Source organism: Callionymus lyra, chromosome 7, assembly GCF_982586985.1.
Source record: "Callionymus lyra chromosome 7, fCalLyr1.hap1.1, whole genome shotgun sequence".
Classification (NCBI taxonomy): Eukaryota; Metazoa; Chordata; class Actinopteri; order Syngnathiformes; family Callionymidae; genus Callionymus; species Callionymus lyra.
The window spans coordinates 10755888-10773660 of record NC_141824.1 but is presented as its reverse complement, the minus strand read 5'-3'; the positions used below and the strand labels follow the sequence as shown (position 1 = coordinate 10773660).

The window sequence follows — 17773 nt, the reverse complement described above, 5'->3', positions numbered from 1 at the left end:
GATAAATGAAAATTCTAAATCTGTTTGACTGATAAACTGAGATTCAAATGTTATTTATATCAGAAACGCAGGTTAATTTCATAAAATATTTGTATTAAAAAAATAACATTAAAAAAGGGTTTTATTCCGTTAAATCAAAGCAATATATAGCAGAGGCTCTTTTTACACATTTGTTAAGGTTAGTAAATTACATTTTATTTTGATTGTACTTTTTATAATATTTTAATAAATACTGGGGATGTTGTTTTTTTTTCTTTTCTCTCCAGAAACAGTTGAGGTAATATTTGAAATTACAATTTATTAAAAGAAAATAATAAATGCTTTTAAACAAATACTACCACACAAAGAACAATCAAAAATAAAGTAATTGGTTTTATTCATTTTAATATTCCGCTCTAAACTTCCGTAGCTGAATCAACACAGTGAAGGACCATGGGTAGATTTATAGGCTGATAAATAAATATTTTTTACAAGATATTCTCACTTCACAAAGTTAATTACATTTGTTCTTAATTATATTTAATCTCCTTACATTCACAAAATAATTGTATCTATGTAAATACGAGTCATATAAACTTCATTTTATCGTATTAAAATCATTCATGCTTTGGAAACCAAAAAAACATTAACTCTCTTTTTATTCTCACCAATGTAAAAATGGAACTAAACATAATAAAACGTGTAAAAACTAGAATCTACACAACACTTTAATTAGCGGAGACGGTTTTGATTTTTGCAGGATATTTTCCAACCTTTAATAATTAGTCTCCAAGGGACGCAGGCTTCCTGCAAATGGCTTCACCGGGACGGTTCTTCTGGTTGGTTGACTCGTTCAGGCACAGTTTTAAAATGAAGCAGGTTTGAAACCCACATCTTTGATTGATGGGGATATGTTTTCTGTTTTTTTAAAGGAAATGAATTGATGTGAATCCAAATCAAAAGTCTTTGCGGAAATAACTATAATTTTACTATAATGTGGTTAATTGCTTTCTCAGGTTCACTGTTTGTATATAAAAATAGATTTCACACAAGAATACATTGTATAAATGAGTAAATCATGTTAATAAAAACATTTATAAAGATGAAATTAAGTTTAAAGAATATTCTAAGGAGAATGGGGGATGTTTATTTTGAAGACAATGGTCTAAAACCATTGACATATATTGATTTTTTTAATCTTATATAATATAAATAATATTGTGTAGAATCCGTACAAAGCATTACATTCATTGACATAAATGCTCTAGTAGATGTTTTTATCATATTTTCTTTATTCAATTTGTTTTAATCACTCTATTTTAATTGACCCTCCAAGATAAGTTAATATTTAGTTCCTTACATAGTATAGTTTTACTTCAATATAGAGCATAAAGCAGCGAAAGAAAAAGCTAAACTGGCCACATGTATTTATTTAATGATATAAAATAAAAACAACGTGTATCTACAGTGTGTTGTAATGGTAGAGTTTTGTTTAATTTATTATCAGAATAATACAATTTAAGGGTTGATTATGTGATGAATTATGACTTGAACACATTTCAATTTTCAATTAGAAATAAAAAAAATGTTTTCATTCAGCTTTTAGTTGCTCTTTTCATGCCTGATCACATACTGAGAAACTTTTTTTATTACTTTTTAATTTTTATTATTTTATTCACAAAAAGTTTTCTTTTTGCCCTAATGTTCTCTTATCTTTTCATGGTCCTGTTCCTCTCTTCTTTAAACTTCGGTCTCTATTCTACGCCATCATTATCTCAATGTTACGAGTGGGGAAAAAAAGGGTTGCTGGCTGTAAAAAGGGCTGATTCCCTGATTCTATTGTTCATTTAAAGCAGAGAGAGAGAGAGAGAATGTCAAAGCAGGTTTGCTGCGGAAGCTCAGACAAAACACCGAGATTATGTAGCGACACAAAGGCTTGAATAACCTGTTTCCTGAACTTAAATCGTGATATGCTTGCTGTGCCTGTCCAGGAAAATAGTTACAGCGATACAGCAGTCAGTCTTTTAAGAAAAACAACCTCCTAAATTTACCGTTAAACAAAATTCCTTTAAAATGAGCTCAAAGTCAACGAAGCCTTGTTTTCCGAAAAGTTACCAATTCCATGCATCAGAGTGCAAGGATGTCTCGCGGGATTGAACTGTATTTAACAGTGTAGTGACACGACGTTCACGCATCCCATCATTAGCTGCAGGTGCTACGATAACAACAGGTCGATGCAGGTTTAATGGAAAGTAGATGGAGGAGGAAAGGTTTCAACGTTGTTTAAGGCGAAAGTGAGTTGGCTTTATGTGCGGTGGAGCGTTTAACAAGGCTTGTAACATTTCTATGTATAAACCTGACTCACCTTGTAGAGGGAACGACATTTTATTCATCGCGACATTAGATGAATACGCAAGGTAATGAAACATTCCGAAGAGATCCGCGGTGCTAGAGGTAGAAGTACGGTGTAGGAGGGTCGGCGGTACCGGCAGGCGAGTGGAACTGAGAGGATGAGTAAGAAGAAGTGCGTTGCAATTGAAAAATTGCAAAGCTAACTCAACTAAAACAAAGTCGAGCCGGTCATGAAGCCCTTCACTAACTTTTGGCGACTTCAAAAATCTCTTTCAGGCCCAGTTTACTGCCTGATATTGGTTGAACCTTGTAACCTGGTCCAACCAATAAACTGGCTTTTCTGGAGTTTCTAAGTGAGAGTTCACCTGAAAAACTTCCCTCATTTTCTACCCTCATGTCGAAAGAGGGTTGGGATTATTTTCAGAGTGATCCATTCCTTTTTAGAGTCAAAAATGTTTGTTCATTTTAATGTAGCGACTGGAGCTCAGTTGTCTTCGTCTTCATCTTCCTCCACTAAAAAACATCTAAATACCTCTGTCTGTAAAACGTAAACAAGACTATATTTTTAGGTTGTTTTTAGCAGACGTTACTAGGATAGCTTTTAGACTAGCTACTAGGCTAACATCCTACACAGAAAGGAAGTAAATCCGGGTAAATATCACGAGCGCTTTCAGTGTAAACAGTGGACTGGAAATGCTGGAAATATTTACCTGGAGTACTTCCTGTCTGTGTAGGATGTTGGCCTGGCAGTGTCCACTCATACTAGTTAGTAAGTAAGTAAGTAAGTAAAGGTTATTTGTAAAGCATCTTTTTAAGACCAGGGTCACAAAGCACGTTAACAATCAAAAACCATACAGGTAAATATCGTGGGTAATTCCAGTCAACGGTCTACAATGAAAGCGCTCATTATATTTATTTAGTACTTCCTGTCTGTGTAGGACATTAGCCTAGTAGCTAGCGTAGAAGATAGCCTAGCAGCGTCTGCTTAAAACATCCTTAAAATATTGACTTGCATAAGTTTTTACGGAACAATTCTTCAATACAAGATGGACGTTACAGACGAGCAGTATGAAGGTATTCAGATGTTTTTAAGTCTTTTTGGACAGAGATGAAGACGACTTAGCTGTAGTCGCTACATTAGCAAGGACATAAACTCTCTAGTTCTGGAACAAATGACATCATGTGATATGAAGTATTACTCAGGCAGAAGTATTTCCTTGACTTCCTGTTCATTTCGTCTACACTGAGTATGCCTAACGATGATGTGTTTGTTTTGGTCGGTTCTTGCCACGACACACATTTTAAGGGTTTTTTTCCAGTTGAAAATGACATAAAAGCCTCTGCAAATATAAAGCATAAAATGCATTTGGAGATAAAATTCTTTATTCATATGATGACAAATGACTCACTTAGCTCACCGTCGACAAGACTGTTTAAAATGATTACAGAGCTTATAAAATGTTCTCGTATGAAATGGCTCATTTGAGTTTAAACATCATGGATCAAGCACCCGTGTTCACCCACGCTGTACAAGCGGAATCAGTTACATGACTCAAATTGGACTTTTCGGAACGTTTCCTCATGCAAATGAACAACAGTTCCGTTTAATCACAGACGGTTTTATTAGCCGTGCGATGCTAAATGGAACATGATGTGTCACCTTGAATCCTCTGCCTTCCCCGAGCCGTGTAAGCACGACTCCGAGATAATTATGAAATTAAGATAGCTCATTTTATTCTTGTGAAAACTGATGATGGTAATGGTCTGAATCGTGGTTTATCTAAAGGTCTCGCACTCGTTAAAGTCTCATCACGAGATCTCACTCAGGAGATCATTTGTCTACTAAATATTATGTTTATTTCAAAGCCATTGACCTTGTTTATTCGCCCACTTGTTTATGGAAGCTGGACTTGATGTGTCTAGAACCGAACCCTGGAGTCATGACGCTAAGTTACCACAAATACTGTAGAACTAATGCAAAAAGTATGATGTTATTGGTTTATATTTCATCAGCGTCACTCCAAGCCCCAGATAGATAGGATCGATTATAGAGTATAGAGTCAATTTATTAAATAAAAATACTGTTGAACAGACGATAAATCCTCTTTTGTCTGAAGCGCAAACATCCCTTTGACTGGAGCTCAGTTGTCTTTGTCTTCATCTTCATCCAAAAAGACAATTAAAAACATCCAAATACCTTCATACTGCTTGTCTGTAATGTCCCTTATCAGTTACATGACTCAAATTGGACTTTTCGGAACGTTTCCTCATGTAAATGAGAGAAAATTAGAGAAACCCAAATTCTTTATGATTTAGTTATTTTAATTTAATTTTAATTAAGTCTCGTTTAGACTATTGTAACAGTTTATTTTGGTGTCTAAACAAGAAGGAGCTGTCTCCGCCTGCAGTTAATACAAAACTCTGCAGCCAGAATTCTGAGCCGCTCTAGTAGAAGAACTCACATTTCCCCGATCCTTAAAACTCTTCACTGGCAGTTTCTTTCAGGATCAATTTTAAAATTCTGGTTCTTACTTTCAGATCTATTCATGGTCAGACCTTCCATCAGTGATCTGATCAAGACTTAGACCCCAACTCGGGATCTGAGGTCTGTGGATCAGATTCTACTGATGGTTCCTGAACCCCTTCTGGACCAGAGTAGAGAAATCCTTCCAGACTGGTGCAATTAAGCTTTGGAACAAACTTCATCTCCCTCTGTGTTTGATGATCTTCTGACTGTTTTGATGCAATCATAACATTGATTGATGAAATCCAGCGATTTTACAAACAAATCAGTTGTTTTGATTGACAGCTAGCTCAGAATCAGAATTTTTTTCAGTATGATGGTTAGTGAAGGGATCCACCAACTAAAAATATCCTTTTTCTACATACATTAACGACTCAGTGCCTGAGGTCCTTCTTTGTGACAAAGAAAGTGTCTAATTGTTTCATTTTCTAACTAGTAGAGGTATTGAACAAACAAGGCCGGATCTTTATAAAATTCCTGCGAAAATAAAAAAGGAAATGTGATGTCAATTAATTCGTTAAGTACTGGCTTTTTTTTCATGATTATTTTCATAAAAGATTCTCATTGAATGCATCAAAACTGTGAATGAATACATGAGGAATTATGTACTTTGTCATTCTTTTGAAGACCTTCAAAATATAGTGACCTTAAATGGTTTTTATTTCACCGGTGTACCTTTTCTGGTGGGATAAATTTCCAAAGTCAAAGCATCACAGACTAACAGTCCAGAGTTTGTAAGAATAGATAGAAGTAGAAGATAAAGTGGACTTGACGCATCACTGAAAATCGCTTTTGGTGTGAGTTCTTTCAGTCAGAGACGCCGCATCTGCCAAAACCACAACCGATTTCAGTGTAAATCAGGGGTAAGTTCCGTTGAACAGGTCACTTCAGTGAAACAAACCTTGATTGATGTCAAACCTTAAAAGTAAATCTTCATGTCAAGGACCAAATGTTGCTTTCTGTTCGCCCTGAGACCGCTTGACTGATTTGAATTGTGTCCTTCTGGTCGTGGTGAGTTGTATTATGAGCGAGAGTGAAAAGTTTTTTAAAAGCTTTACAGGGTTGGAAAGAGAGAAAGGTGATGGCTGTGAGGTCTGCAACATTGGCTGAAAACTGAAGTGGCACTGAAACAACATTGAGAGTAAAAATAAAAGAAATAGTTGATTCGATGGAAAAAGGTTTTGAAGGTAAAAAGAAAAAAGGGAGTGCAGTCAGGAAAGAAAAATACTAAAAGTATTAGAAGCACAAGGTCCCAGCGGTGCTGGTGAGACAGACATCTGCCGTACGATCTATAGACAGAATTCATTTCCAAGCTTTCCTTCGGGAGTGACAAACGGATCAGGATTAATGGTTTGAGTGAGAGTCCAGGTCAGACCACATGAAGGTCAAATTGAGGCAGATTGAATCTGTGCCTACTAAGGGTAGTTGAGTCCAAGCGAGGTAGTGGAAGAATGCTGGAAAAGGTGGCTGATATGCACAGAATGACCAGGTATACCTAGATATATTAAAGGGATATTCAGTTTTAAATTCAAAAAGCTAAATTATGAGGAAGTAGTTAAGGTGATAAATCACCCAAAATCAAATTTCACCCATTTTCCACTCCCCCTCATGGCTAAGGGTTTCGATTATTAAGTACAAGTGGTGGTGACCGACGACTTTTTTTTTGTCACTTAGTCCAAAAAGACCCACTTAAAAACATCCCATACTGCTCGTCTGTAGCGTCTCTCTTGTATTGAAGCCTCGAGGAACAAGAGGAATTGTTCAGAAAACAATTGTATTTCTAAGATTGTTTTCAGCAAGATCCCTGGCCGTCAGCATAAATCTTTACACTGAGATACTTGTTTTTGACAACCATGGTGTGGGCATACATCTCCGAGGCTAACTCTAAAATCACACGGGTGACTCTGAAAATCCTTAGTTGACATAAGTGGGTGAGTGGAAAATTAGTAAAAATTAAAATTTACTTTCACTTTAAGTTTGGCCGTGGACATTATGCCTAAAGTAAAACGTCTGCCACTTACACAGCAAATACTCGATATTTTTGCAAGTCAATTTATGTTATTTTTAGTCACAAAAAGCACATGCGGTCTCACAATAAAAGTAGATTCATATTCATATTGATGTGGTGTCATATTAAGATGTTAATAGGTTAACAAACGTGAAAACCTAACTCTCCTGACTCACTGATGTTTAAAAAGTAATCACGTCCTGCTTTGTTTAAACAACAAGTCCCTTGGATGTAGAGAGTTCCGATATGGATGACAGGCGATGACAAACCTCCATTTTTGACCAATCAGAGCAGAGTGGGTGCTGTTATGGTAAACAAGATTCCATCTCCAGAAAAGTGTTTTAAGTGGGCGGGGCTTAAGATAATTTTCTAATGTAAATATTTTAATGAAAAAAGAGTTTTGTACAAACAGACACTGACGATACAATAGAGTCCAACATCTATTAAATAGAAACTCAAATCCACACTTTAGTTGCCCTAGATAAGGAACAGGGTAATGGACTGTGATGTTTGTGTATCTTTTCATCATCATCCATCTAGATTTTGGTACCGCATCAAAAGATGGATTACATTTTTCATTAAAAAACAACAAGAAAATGTAGTTTGACTAACTTTTCAACAGGTTATCTAGTCCACGGCCAAACACTTTCATGATAAAAAAAAGAGGATCGATCTGGCAGTTGAAGGAGAACATAGAGGAGCTTCATGTAAGATTAGCATCAATGAATAAATGGTAAGATGTTGGAGACGGCAGCGTAAAGAACTGACCGAAGGCGAAAAGTTCAAATATTAAATAGGTAAGAGAACAGATGGCTCGAATTTGACGATAACTGTTGTGGTAGACTGTATTTCAAAAAGAAAAAAAAGAAGGATTTTATGTATTCGTTTTACTGTCGGGTTACAAGAATCCCAGAGGGAAATATTGTTGAAGCTAACTAATAATTTTCATGTTCGTTTTATTTTCTGGCGCATGAAAAATATCACCTATAGATGGGTTTTTTCAAACTAGTTTAGCACACGCTTTTATGTACTCCACATGCCTCTTGTCACACGTGTAGCACTGGGATTTATAATTACAGGCAAAGCAGGTCCGTGAAAAATGTTTTAAACAATGGCGGACGGTCGAGAAGTAGCTTTCAGTGTCGCTGAGAAGAGTTGAAGTGTAGCTCTCGAGCCCTCGCTTTCAAAATGTGTCTGCGATCCAGTGAAGCGCACACACATGTAGGAGCAGGAGGTATGATTGAAGTAGAGGCTTCAACATTCCTCTTACAACACACACACACACACACACACACACACACTGTTAAATAAACACAAACTCACACAACCTCCAGAGATGTGAAACAGCATGAAAATGTAATGACGCATCCAACTCTTAAGCACCTTCATCCATCTTTCTCTCGTCGCTATTTTACCTTCGCTCACATCCTCCGTTTCCAAAGTTTCTGTCTAAAAATTCATGTTTATGTCATTGAAAAAATACTCTTTTCTTTTCTTCATAATTGGAAAAAATAATGCTAATACTTCTACAGGCATGAATAGTTAATGTATTTACAATTATATTTTATTTCATTACATATTTACAATTTACAATTCAATTTAAATATAATTTAACAATAGTTGTACATTTGGCAAATGTACAGTTTTCTTAATAAATGATTCTATAATGTAAAAGTCAAAACATAATAAAGGAACCTTAAAATTAAAATAAAGAAATAAAATAAGCTCGATGGTACCTGGTGAGTCAAAATATCTCTCTTCGAATCATTTGGCTTATTGTTTCTTTGTTCTTGAATATATTACCCAGCTACTCTCCATTTTTCAGCACTTTTGAATTACTGTAATGTTCTGCCCTCTTGTCTCAGCTGAAGATATTCCCAAAAAGAAAAAAACTGCTGAAATCATCACTTTTCTGCTGTAACAGCTTAATTGGCCCCCTATCAAATTCCCCCCGTTGAATATGAAACTGTCTGCCTTTGCAAAAGTGACTCTCATCTCACGCCCGTGTGGAAACAAACTTTTCAAGAGCTCCTTTTTTCACCGTTGAATCCTTCAAAAAGAAGATAATGTGATTGGTACGTGTATTCAGATCGAGAGGAAACTTGAGTCAATCAAAAGTACCAGTGTGGGTACAATGCTAAATAGTTAAAACCTGCTGACCCAAATGTATATTGCAGAAAATGTAAAACAACAATTTACACAATAAATACAATATTTTAGACATTTGTTTTTAACATACCTGGATTTTGATGGGTTGCGAGCCACCAGGAGGCGCTCTTTTACGAAGTCCAAAAGCTAGATAGACAGATTGAAAAGGTACCGCATCAAAAGATGGATTTACTTTTTTTTCATTAAAGTACATCAAGAAAATATAGTTTGATTTACTTTTAAACAGGTTATCTACTCATCTTCCACACACTTTTCATGGATGGAAAAAACATAGATATGTGCAGTTATTACAATGAATCAATGGTGAGATGTTGGAGACGGCAGCGTAAAGAACTGACGGAAGGCGGAAAGTTAAAATGTTCGATAGGTAAGAAAACAGATGGCCCAAATTTGACGATAACTGTCAAATGTACTTTTAAAAAAAAGCATTTTATGTATTTGTGTTACTGCCGGGTTACAGGAATTATTGGGGATACCTCATGTTACAACATGAATATCTGCGAATTATAGAAATGTGTGGCCTATGTATATACTTTATATATTATTTTAATGTAGTTGTTGAAGCTAACAGTATATATTTAGATGTGCTACATATACTGGAAACGATGGTACTTTTTCTATATTATAGCTTTAGTCATGTCGATTTTTTTCAAATGCTTCTTTTCTGGTGGGGGGGCATTAAAAAAAGTTGTGTACTTTTTCATTAAATGCAGTGATTATGGATTAAGATAGATTGAGATAGTTATGCTAGTAGCTAAAGTTGTACCTGATGTTTGACAAATATATAGTTATTATATTTATTTAATTTCTCATTTATAACTTCAAGTTTTTCCTCATTTTCTTGGTTTAAAAACAAGAACATGATCCAAAAAAAGTGTCTAGAGTATGGTCTGAGCTCAGCTACTCGTGGTTGTGTTCAAGTCTTCCCTTTGCCTCTCGTCTTTCACGAAGAGAGAAACTTCTGCGCCCGCTGTGCGAGCGAGGCTCAGTGTTCTGCAGGAAAGCACTCAACTCAACAGAGACCAAGTAGTTTCCGATTAAACCCACACTGCTTTCAAGACGGATGAGCTTTGGTGCCAGAGTGTGATATCCTGTCAGGGAGAGTCAAAGCACATCCAGAACGTCTGTGTTTTTTTTTTTTTATGCTTCTTCTGGTGAATAACAGCGGCTCCTGTTTTTCTAACGTAGGCATGTGCGGCTGTAGAGCTCAGAACCTGCATGTTTAGGAGCTCGTACAACATCCTGGATGGAGGTTGTGTTGTCAGCAATAACAGCAGCTAAACCGAGAATCTTAACTCGAGCTAAATAATTCAGGAGGAAAAACAACTCGGGAGTCGACCAGGAGAGGTCAGAGGTCAGTTGATTCATACATGATGACCCACTTAAAGGTGCCGCTGTCTATTTTTTATTGAGTCTCAGATATGCTCATAGAATATGTGAAAAGTCTCAAGCATACAAAATAGTGTTGAAAAAAAACAACTGAACTGAACCAGACCAGACTTAAATAGACATAAAAATACCAGTAAATGTTGTGTTTTTTCCTCAACCAGAGAAGAATTGCAACACTGTTTGAAAATAAAACGATAGTTTAATGCACTCAGTTTTCTATTTTCTTTTTTCTATGGATACACCGAATGTTCTTTAAGCGAAAAACTAGATTGTTGTGATAAAAAAGTATAGTAAAGATATATCAACATGCTTCACCCAAACGTATACAGTTCAACTCTTGTGTTATCTCAGGGTCAAGGCGACCCGAAGGCCCGAAAACTAATGTGTTGCGCTATCCCTTGGGTTTTCTAATGGTCAAGGTGACCTGAAAGGCCAAAAAAAATAGTTTGTGGTGTCCCATGGATTATTTTAGGGTCAAGATGACCCGAAGACATGAAAACAAATGTGTTTGTGGTATCCCTTGTGTTATCTCAGGGTCAAGGTGACCCGAAGGCACGAAAACAAATCTCTTTGTGGTGTCCCTTGGATTATCTAAGGGTCAAGGTGACCCGAAGGCATGAAAACAAATGTGTTTGTGGTATCCGTTGTGTTAACTCAGGGTCAAGGTGACCCGAAAGGCCCCAAAACAAATGTGTTGTGCTATCCCTTGGGTTATCTATGGTTCAAGGTGACCCGAAAGGCCTAAAAATAAATATGTTTGTGGTACCCCTTGGGTTATCTCTTGGTCAAGATCACCCAAAGGTATGAATACAAATGTCTTTGTGGTATCCCTTGTGTTATCTCAGGGTCAAGGTGACCGGAAAACAAATGTGTTTGTCGTATCCCTTGTTTTGTCTCTGGGTCAAGGTCTGGGTTGACCTTAAACAAGATGCAACACAAGGAATACCTCAAGCACATTGCTTTTCGGGCCTTTCGGGTCAAATTGACCCTGAGATAACACAAGGTTTAAATGAGTTTTACAACTCATAATCGTATATATCTTTCAGCAGGGACGTCCGGTATTAATCAGTTGTAAATCAATCATGAGCGAGGTTTTGTTTCACCATGAAACATTTAAATTTTATTTCATTTTATTTGTGCATTGTTGAAATGTCATTGCAAAATATTTCATCATTTGTAATTTCATCATTATTTGAAGCAATTGCAACGCCTTGATGAAAGTGAGGTCAGCACACAGAAATAGCCATAAACGGAACGCACCAATTCCAAGCACAATACGTTCTTACCGTTTTCCACCTTTGTTTACGGATTTCCGGGTTTTGGCCAATAATATTCTTTTCGTTGCGTTCCTAATCATTTCACAGAACCTTTGAGACGCTTTCATATTACATGGATTTTTTTTTTTTTTTATTAAATGTTCGTTCTTTAACGTCCAACCCAGTTTTATCAAAGAATATTAACATCAGAAGTTCATATCAAATGACCAAGATCTGGGGTTTATAATCCATGTGTAATTTATTTTAGTGTCTAAACAAGAAGGATCTGTCTCGCCTGCAGTTCATACAAAACTCTGCAACGAGAATTCTGAGCCGCTCTAGTAGAAGAACTCACATTTCTCCGATCCTTAAAACCCTTCTCTGGCTGCCAGTTTCTTTCAGGATCAACTTTAAAATTCTAGTTCTTACTTTCAGATCTATTCATGGTCAGTGATCTGATCCAGACTTACAGACCCAGAGGTCTGTGGATCAGAATCTACTGATGGTTCCTGAACACGCTTCATATCTAACACGCAGATATACAAACATATAGTACTGACAGTGTACTCATATATTTGTTACTGTTGATGCTTCTAATTCCTGAGAGACTGTTTTTTCTTCTTCACTGGAAAATCTCTGCAACCTTTATATTTTTGACTTTCCCCACAGTTGTGTCTAACAAAGGTTGGTGTTGTTTTTGTGTTAAACAGCATCTGCTGTTGTTCATGAGCATATCTCTGTGTGATAGTGTGTGTTTCCTGGATGTTTGGCATCTCTATGTCTCATTCAACCGAGGCAGGTCGCTCATTATATTTAATGTCTGCGCTCTACAGTCCCTCTGTTTACATTCAGCATCGACGACACCATCAGTAGGTTTATGGAAAAATGGGCTCCATTTATCATGATCTGTTTTCCCAAAGGTGTGTCTGCAGGAACCAGACGGCATGTTCTGTAACCTTGCATTAGTTTCCTGAAGCTTGTGTTTGAGAAAGTTGTGGTGAAAAGTTGGATGAATGAAAATAGCTGATTTTTGGTGGCATGTTAAACACCTGGTGCCGACCAATAATCAGATGACAAATATATACAAAATATAAAGTTTTACAGTATGAAGTTGCTAAGGGTGAAATATAAATGATCATTTAAACACAAATGTAGAACTTTAGTTCCACATGATGCTTTTATTTAATGTTAGATGAAGGTGGTTATTTGTTCATGAACTCAGGTGTAAAGGTGGTAAATTATTAACAGATACACATTTAATCTAATAACTGCTTTAAGAAATGTTTACATTCAAAACTCTTTTTAAAGGAAAGTAAACCGTGATTAATACTACTAATTCTACTACTGTCCGTCTAATACTTATTCTACTTCTACTACTTCAACTACTACTTCTACGACTTCTTCTTCCATTACCATACTTCTACTCCTACAACTAATTCTACTTCTTCTAGTACTTCTACTACTACTTCTACTACTAACACTACCACTACTTCTGCTAATAATTATACTACTTCTTCTATTCATACTTCTACTCCTACTACTACTTCTACTACTAATTCTACCACCTTTTCTACTTCTACTCCAACTACTACTTCTACTACTACTTTTTCCTCTACTATGATAGTTGATAAAACTATATACAGTATATCTAAATATGTTTCATTTAACTCACCATAACCAAAATGCACTCTTTGTTGTTATCGTTAAATTTCCCAATATTCCATGGATATAGAGTATTTTAATGAAAGAAAAAACAGAGAATGAAAATCTAAAAGTAATAAGTAAGAACAAAGTTCAAATAAAATAAGCAAAGACCATACGGTGACAATTGACGACAAATCAACAGCATGTTGCACCTTTACTGTGACGTTTAACTGTATGTCACTCAGAAAATATCGTTATCATTTAAAAGAGTTATTTATTTTACAAATCACACCTTTATCTGCTGTAAAATACCTCTAATCTACAGTACCTATAAGCTAGTCCTCACATACAGACACATTTGAACAAAAGTAAAAAGTTTGTATTAAGAATTAATAAAAAATTAAATATATATTTAAATTGAGCATAAAATGTTTAAACAATTAAGCACTATTGTTAGTATTTAGCAGTTTTAGGTAGAAGAAGTAGAAGTAGTATAATTAGTAGTAGAAGTTGTAGAAAGAGAAGAAGTATAAGTAGTAAATGTGACATAATTAGTAGTAGAAGTATAAGTAGTGGTATAAGTAGTAGTAGAAGTAGTAGAATTAGTAGTAGAAGTAGTAGAAGTATTAGTAGGAGTAATATAAGTAGTAGAATAAATAGTAGAATTAGAAGTACTGTTAGAAGTAGTAGTAGAAGTAGTATAATTAGCAGTAGAAGTAGTAGAAGGAGTTTTAGAACAATCTAATAGCACAAGGAATGAATGAGTCCCTGAGTCTATTAGTGTTGCATCATGGGAGGAGCATTAGTGATGATATCATGATATAATGATATGAAACACTATAAGTGAACTCAATATTTTATATTTTTTGGGGAATCTGATAAATAGACAGAAAAACGGAGTGGACTTATCAATAGATGCATTAATTATGATTTCCGGATGATCAGGAAATGTGTCGTTAATAAGTTAATAACAACTTTGACATCAATACGTCTACAGCCGTGATGGAATGAACCCGATGTCTTTGACTTGTGAGAATGTAACGTTGATAAATGCTCCTGCTGGGTACGCTGAGAGAAAACAGCTGAAATAATGGAAGTGCACCAGGAATAATAGCTGTACTGAGAGCAAACATATTTTTTCAGCTGACAGGAAAAACATTGACCGAGTCATTTCTGCTTCTGCTAATGTAGGTACGACACTCACCGAGTCATAAGCTGCACATTTTGAGCAGAAAAATGGTGTTGATGGCACCGTAAGTAAAACCTGATCTGGTTGCGATGAACTCTTAATGGAACCATAGGAGGTAAAAAAAAAAAAAAACACGTTGAGAGAAAAACAACATCACAAATTCGATGTCATTTCACATAATTATGATCATTTTGTGTTTTTTGTGCCGGAACGACTGAGTTTCTCTTTGACTCTCTGAACACATTTCTTTTTCTAGGATGGAACAAACGTGTGGATTACGAACCCGGAACAGGAAGCAAGCAGCTGTTTCCCAAAATGCACCTGGAGACGTGTGGCGGGCCGCTGTCGTCCGTGAGGACCACGGTGGAGCTGCAGACCAGCCACATCGGCAAAGGCTGCGACCGCGAGACCTACTCTGAGAAATCTCTGCAGAAACTCTGTGGTTAGTTGGTTTTAACGAACAGTGTTGTGGTGTGGAGGCTGAAGGGCTCGTTCCTGAAATGCATGATCTATCTTTCTTTTATCTCTTCAACTCTTTCTTTTAGTATTCCTTTTTTTCTACTCTTTATTTCCCCATTTACTTGAATGGGACAAATCTTCAACTCATTTTTCAACTCCTTCCACTTTGGTACTTTCATCTACTCACACCTAGAAACTTCTTTCAACTGTTAAAAACACTTTCTTTCTACTTAAACTACTAAAACTACTACTTCCTCTATTTATTTTGCTTCTACTACTAATTATAATACATCTACTGCTTCTACTTCTAATACTTGTTCTGCTACTTCTTCTTCTACTCTTACTTCTACTTCTACTATGTCTACTTCGGCTCATACTACTACTTCTAATACTTATTCTACTTCTACTACTTCTAAAACTTATTCTACTTCTACTACTAATTATACTACATCTGCTGCTTCTACTACTAATTATATTACTTCTACTTGTACTTTTACTACTACTTATTCTACTTCTACCACTAATTACACTACTTTCAGTACTAATTCTACTACTTCTACTCCTAAAACTACTTCTACTACTACTTCTACTACTTATTCTACTACAAATTCCACCACTACTTCTACTACTAATTATACTACTTCCACTTTTGCTACGATTTATACTACTACTTCTACTACTTATCCTACTTCCACTACTAATTACACTACTATTTCTACCACTACTTTGACCACTACTTCTACTTCCTCTCTTAAAACTACTTCTACTACTACTTCTACAACTTATTCTACTACAATTTCCACCTCTACTTCTACTACTAATTATACTACTTCCTATTTCAATACTATTTATACTACTGCTTCTACTACTTATTCTACTTCTACTACATAGTACACTACTCTTTCAACCACTACTTCCACCACTACTTCTAATTCTACTTCTACTTCTACGTGTACTACTATTAATACTACTACTTCTACAACTTATTCTACTTCTACTATTTCTACCATTTCTTCTATTACTAATTCTACTACTTCTATTTCTACTAGGTCACAAACTACTACTTCTACAACAAATTCGTCTACTTGTTTTCTTCTATTTCTGCTTTTTCTTCCTTTTTTCTTCTTCATCGCAACCTTTCTAGTTTATGTTAACATTTTCACATCAATCTTTCTCCTTCATTCCATCACTTTAACTTTTTCATATCAATTTCAAATCAGATTCAACATTGTCTTCTCAAAATAAAATTCTTCTAGTTTGTATTAATATTTCGTAGCAGACGATACAGCTCAAGTTGTTGGCTTGTGGCCTAAGAAGTTGCGGGTTAAACGAGCGAGACACTTAACCCTGATTGTGTTTTTTAAATGTGTAATAATACTCGCTTTAGTGAAAAGCGTCTTCTAAACGGCTCAAAGTTCACGTCTGTGGAAGGATTCGTGTCTCGGTTAACGGAGCATATCTACTCCCTGAAAAAAAAAATGTTCTTCTCCGACATGAATCTGCAACTGTCGGCGGCGAGGACACACAAGCATGCAGATCAAAGATGACCTTTAAGTGACTGAGCGGTGACAAACTGAAAGTCGTCGCGTTGAATTCGTAATCGGAGAGAGAGCCTCGCACTGAAAAAAAAACTGGTGGGGTCAGACGAGGCCTCAGGTGCCTTCTGCTCGTTTTAAAAAAAACAGACATCAGAAAGCTCTCAGCCCCCGCGTCTTCCCTTATCTCTCCGGCGTCCCCCGGTTAAAAAAAAAAAAAAAAAACCCTTTACGCATCAAGAACGGAGCCAGAGAGCAGAACTTTAAGCAGTGTCACTAATGATGTGACAGAACGACGCATTAGCAGCTCCAGATGCGGCGGCGTCCGCGGAGTCGGAGCCCAGAGCGCCAACAAAACAGTCGAGGATCGTCCTGGTGCTGCGATGTGGACGGGGATGGGGGGGCCGGAGTCATCAGCTCTGACTAACGGCTCCCCCCTTTTTTCCCCCGGCTCATCTGAATTCATACCGTCTCTCCCCCCCCCCTCCCGCCTCCCTGGGCTCCCAGTCCACGCATGGTTTACCACTAAAGAGTCCTTTTCAGGCACCTCATAATGGTTATCTGATAGCCAAAAGAATAAATTGTAATTGCTTTTTTTTCTTTTTTTTTTTAAAGCACAATCAATTTGAGATAATGTACAAAGACATCGGGCTGGTAGATGGCTGCAGCTGGGTTGTCGAGGAAAAAGTCGATGCATATTTATTTACTGAAGGAATCTAATTACCGACGTGAGAAAGTCGATGCTGGCGCCTGTACAAACTAGAAAACACCTCTTTTCAGATGGCAGGGGGAAAAAACCCTCCATTAATGTGCTAATCATGTATTATTAGCAGGACTGACAGCCATCCTCACGTTTTCTTCCTTCACAGCAGTTTTCTAATCATTTTCTTCCGCTTATACCTGCGGAATATTCCTTATGAATATATCTATATCCATATAGACGTTTGTGGAAGCTCATCATGAATGTATGCGTATCATATGTTTAAAACATATTATTATGATGAGTATAGAACATATACTTCTTCCTCTGCTTCTACTACTACTTCTTACACTTCTACTATTTCTACTACTTCTTATACTACTACTTCTGCTACTTCTACCTCTAATTATACTACTACTAACACATGCTTCTACCTCTGCTTCTACTACTACTTCTAATACTTATTCTACTTCTACTATTTCTACTACTAATTATACTACATCTACTATTGTTACTACTTATTCTAATACTACTTCTGCTACTTCTACTTCTAATATCTACTTGTACTT

At 36.3% G+C, this 17773-nt stretch overlaps 1 protein-coding gene across 1 annotated transcript in view; it reads left to right on the top strand.

The window, feature by feature from the left end:
* LOC148075025 (calsyntenin-2-like) overlaps positions 1-17773 on the top strand; it is a 308567-nt gene that overhangs the window by 224460 nt on the left and 66334 nt on the right. The window contains exon 6 of the mRNA XM_087795355.1: positions 14767-14952. Within this exon, the coding sequence (XP_087651481.1) occupies positions 14767-14952 (186 nt within the window). The remainder of the gene's footprint in view (positions 1-14766; positions 14953-17773) is intronic.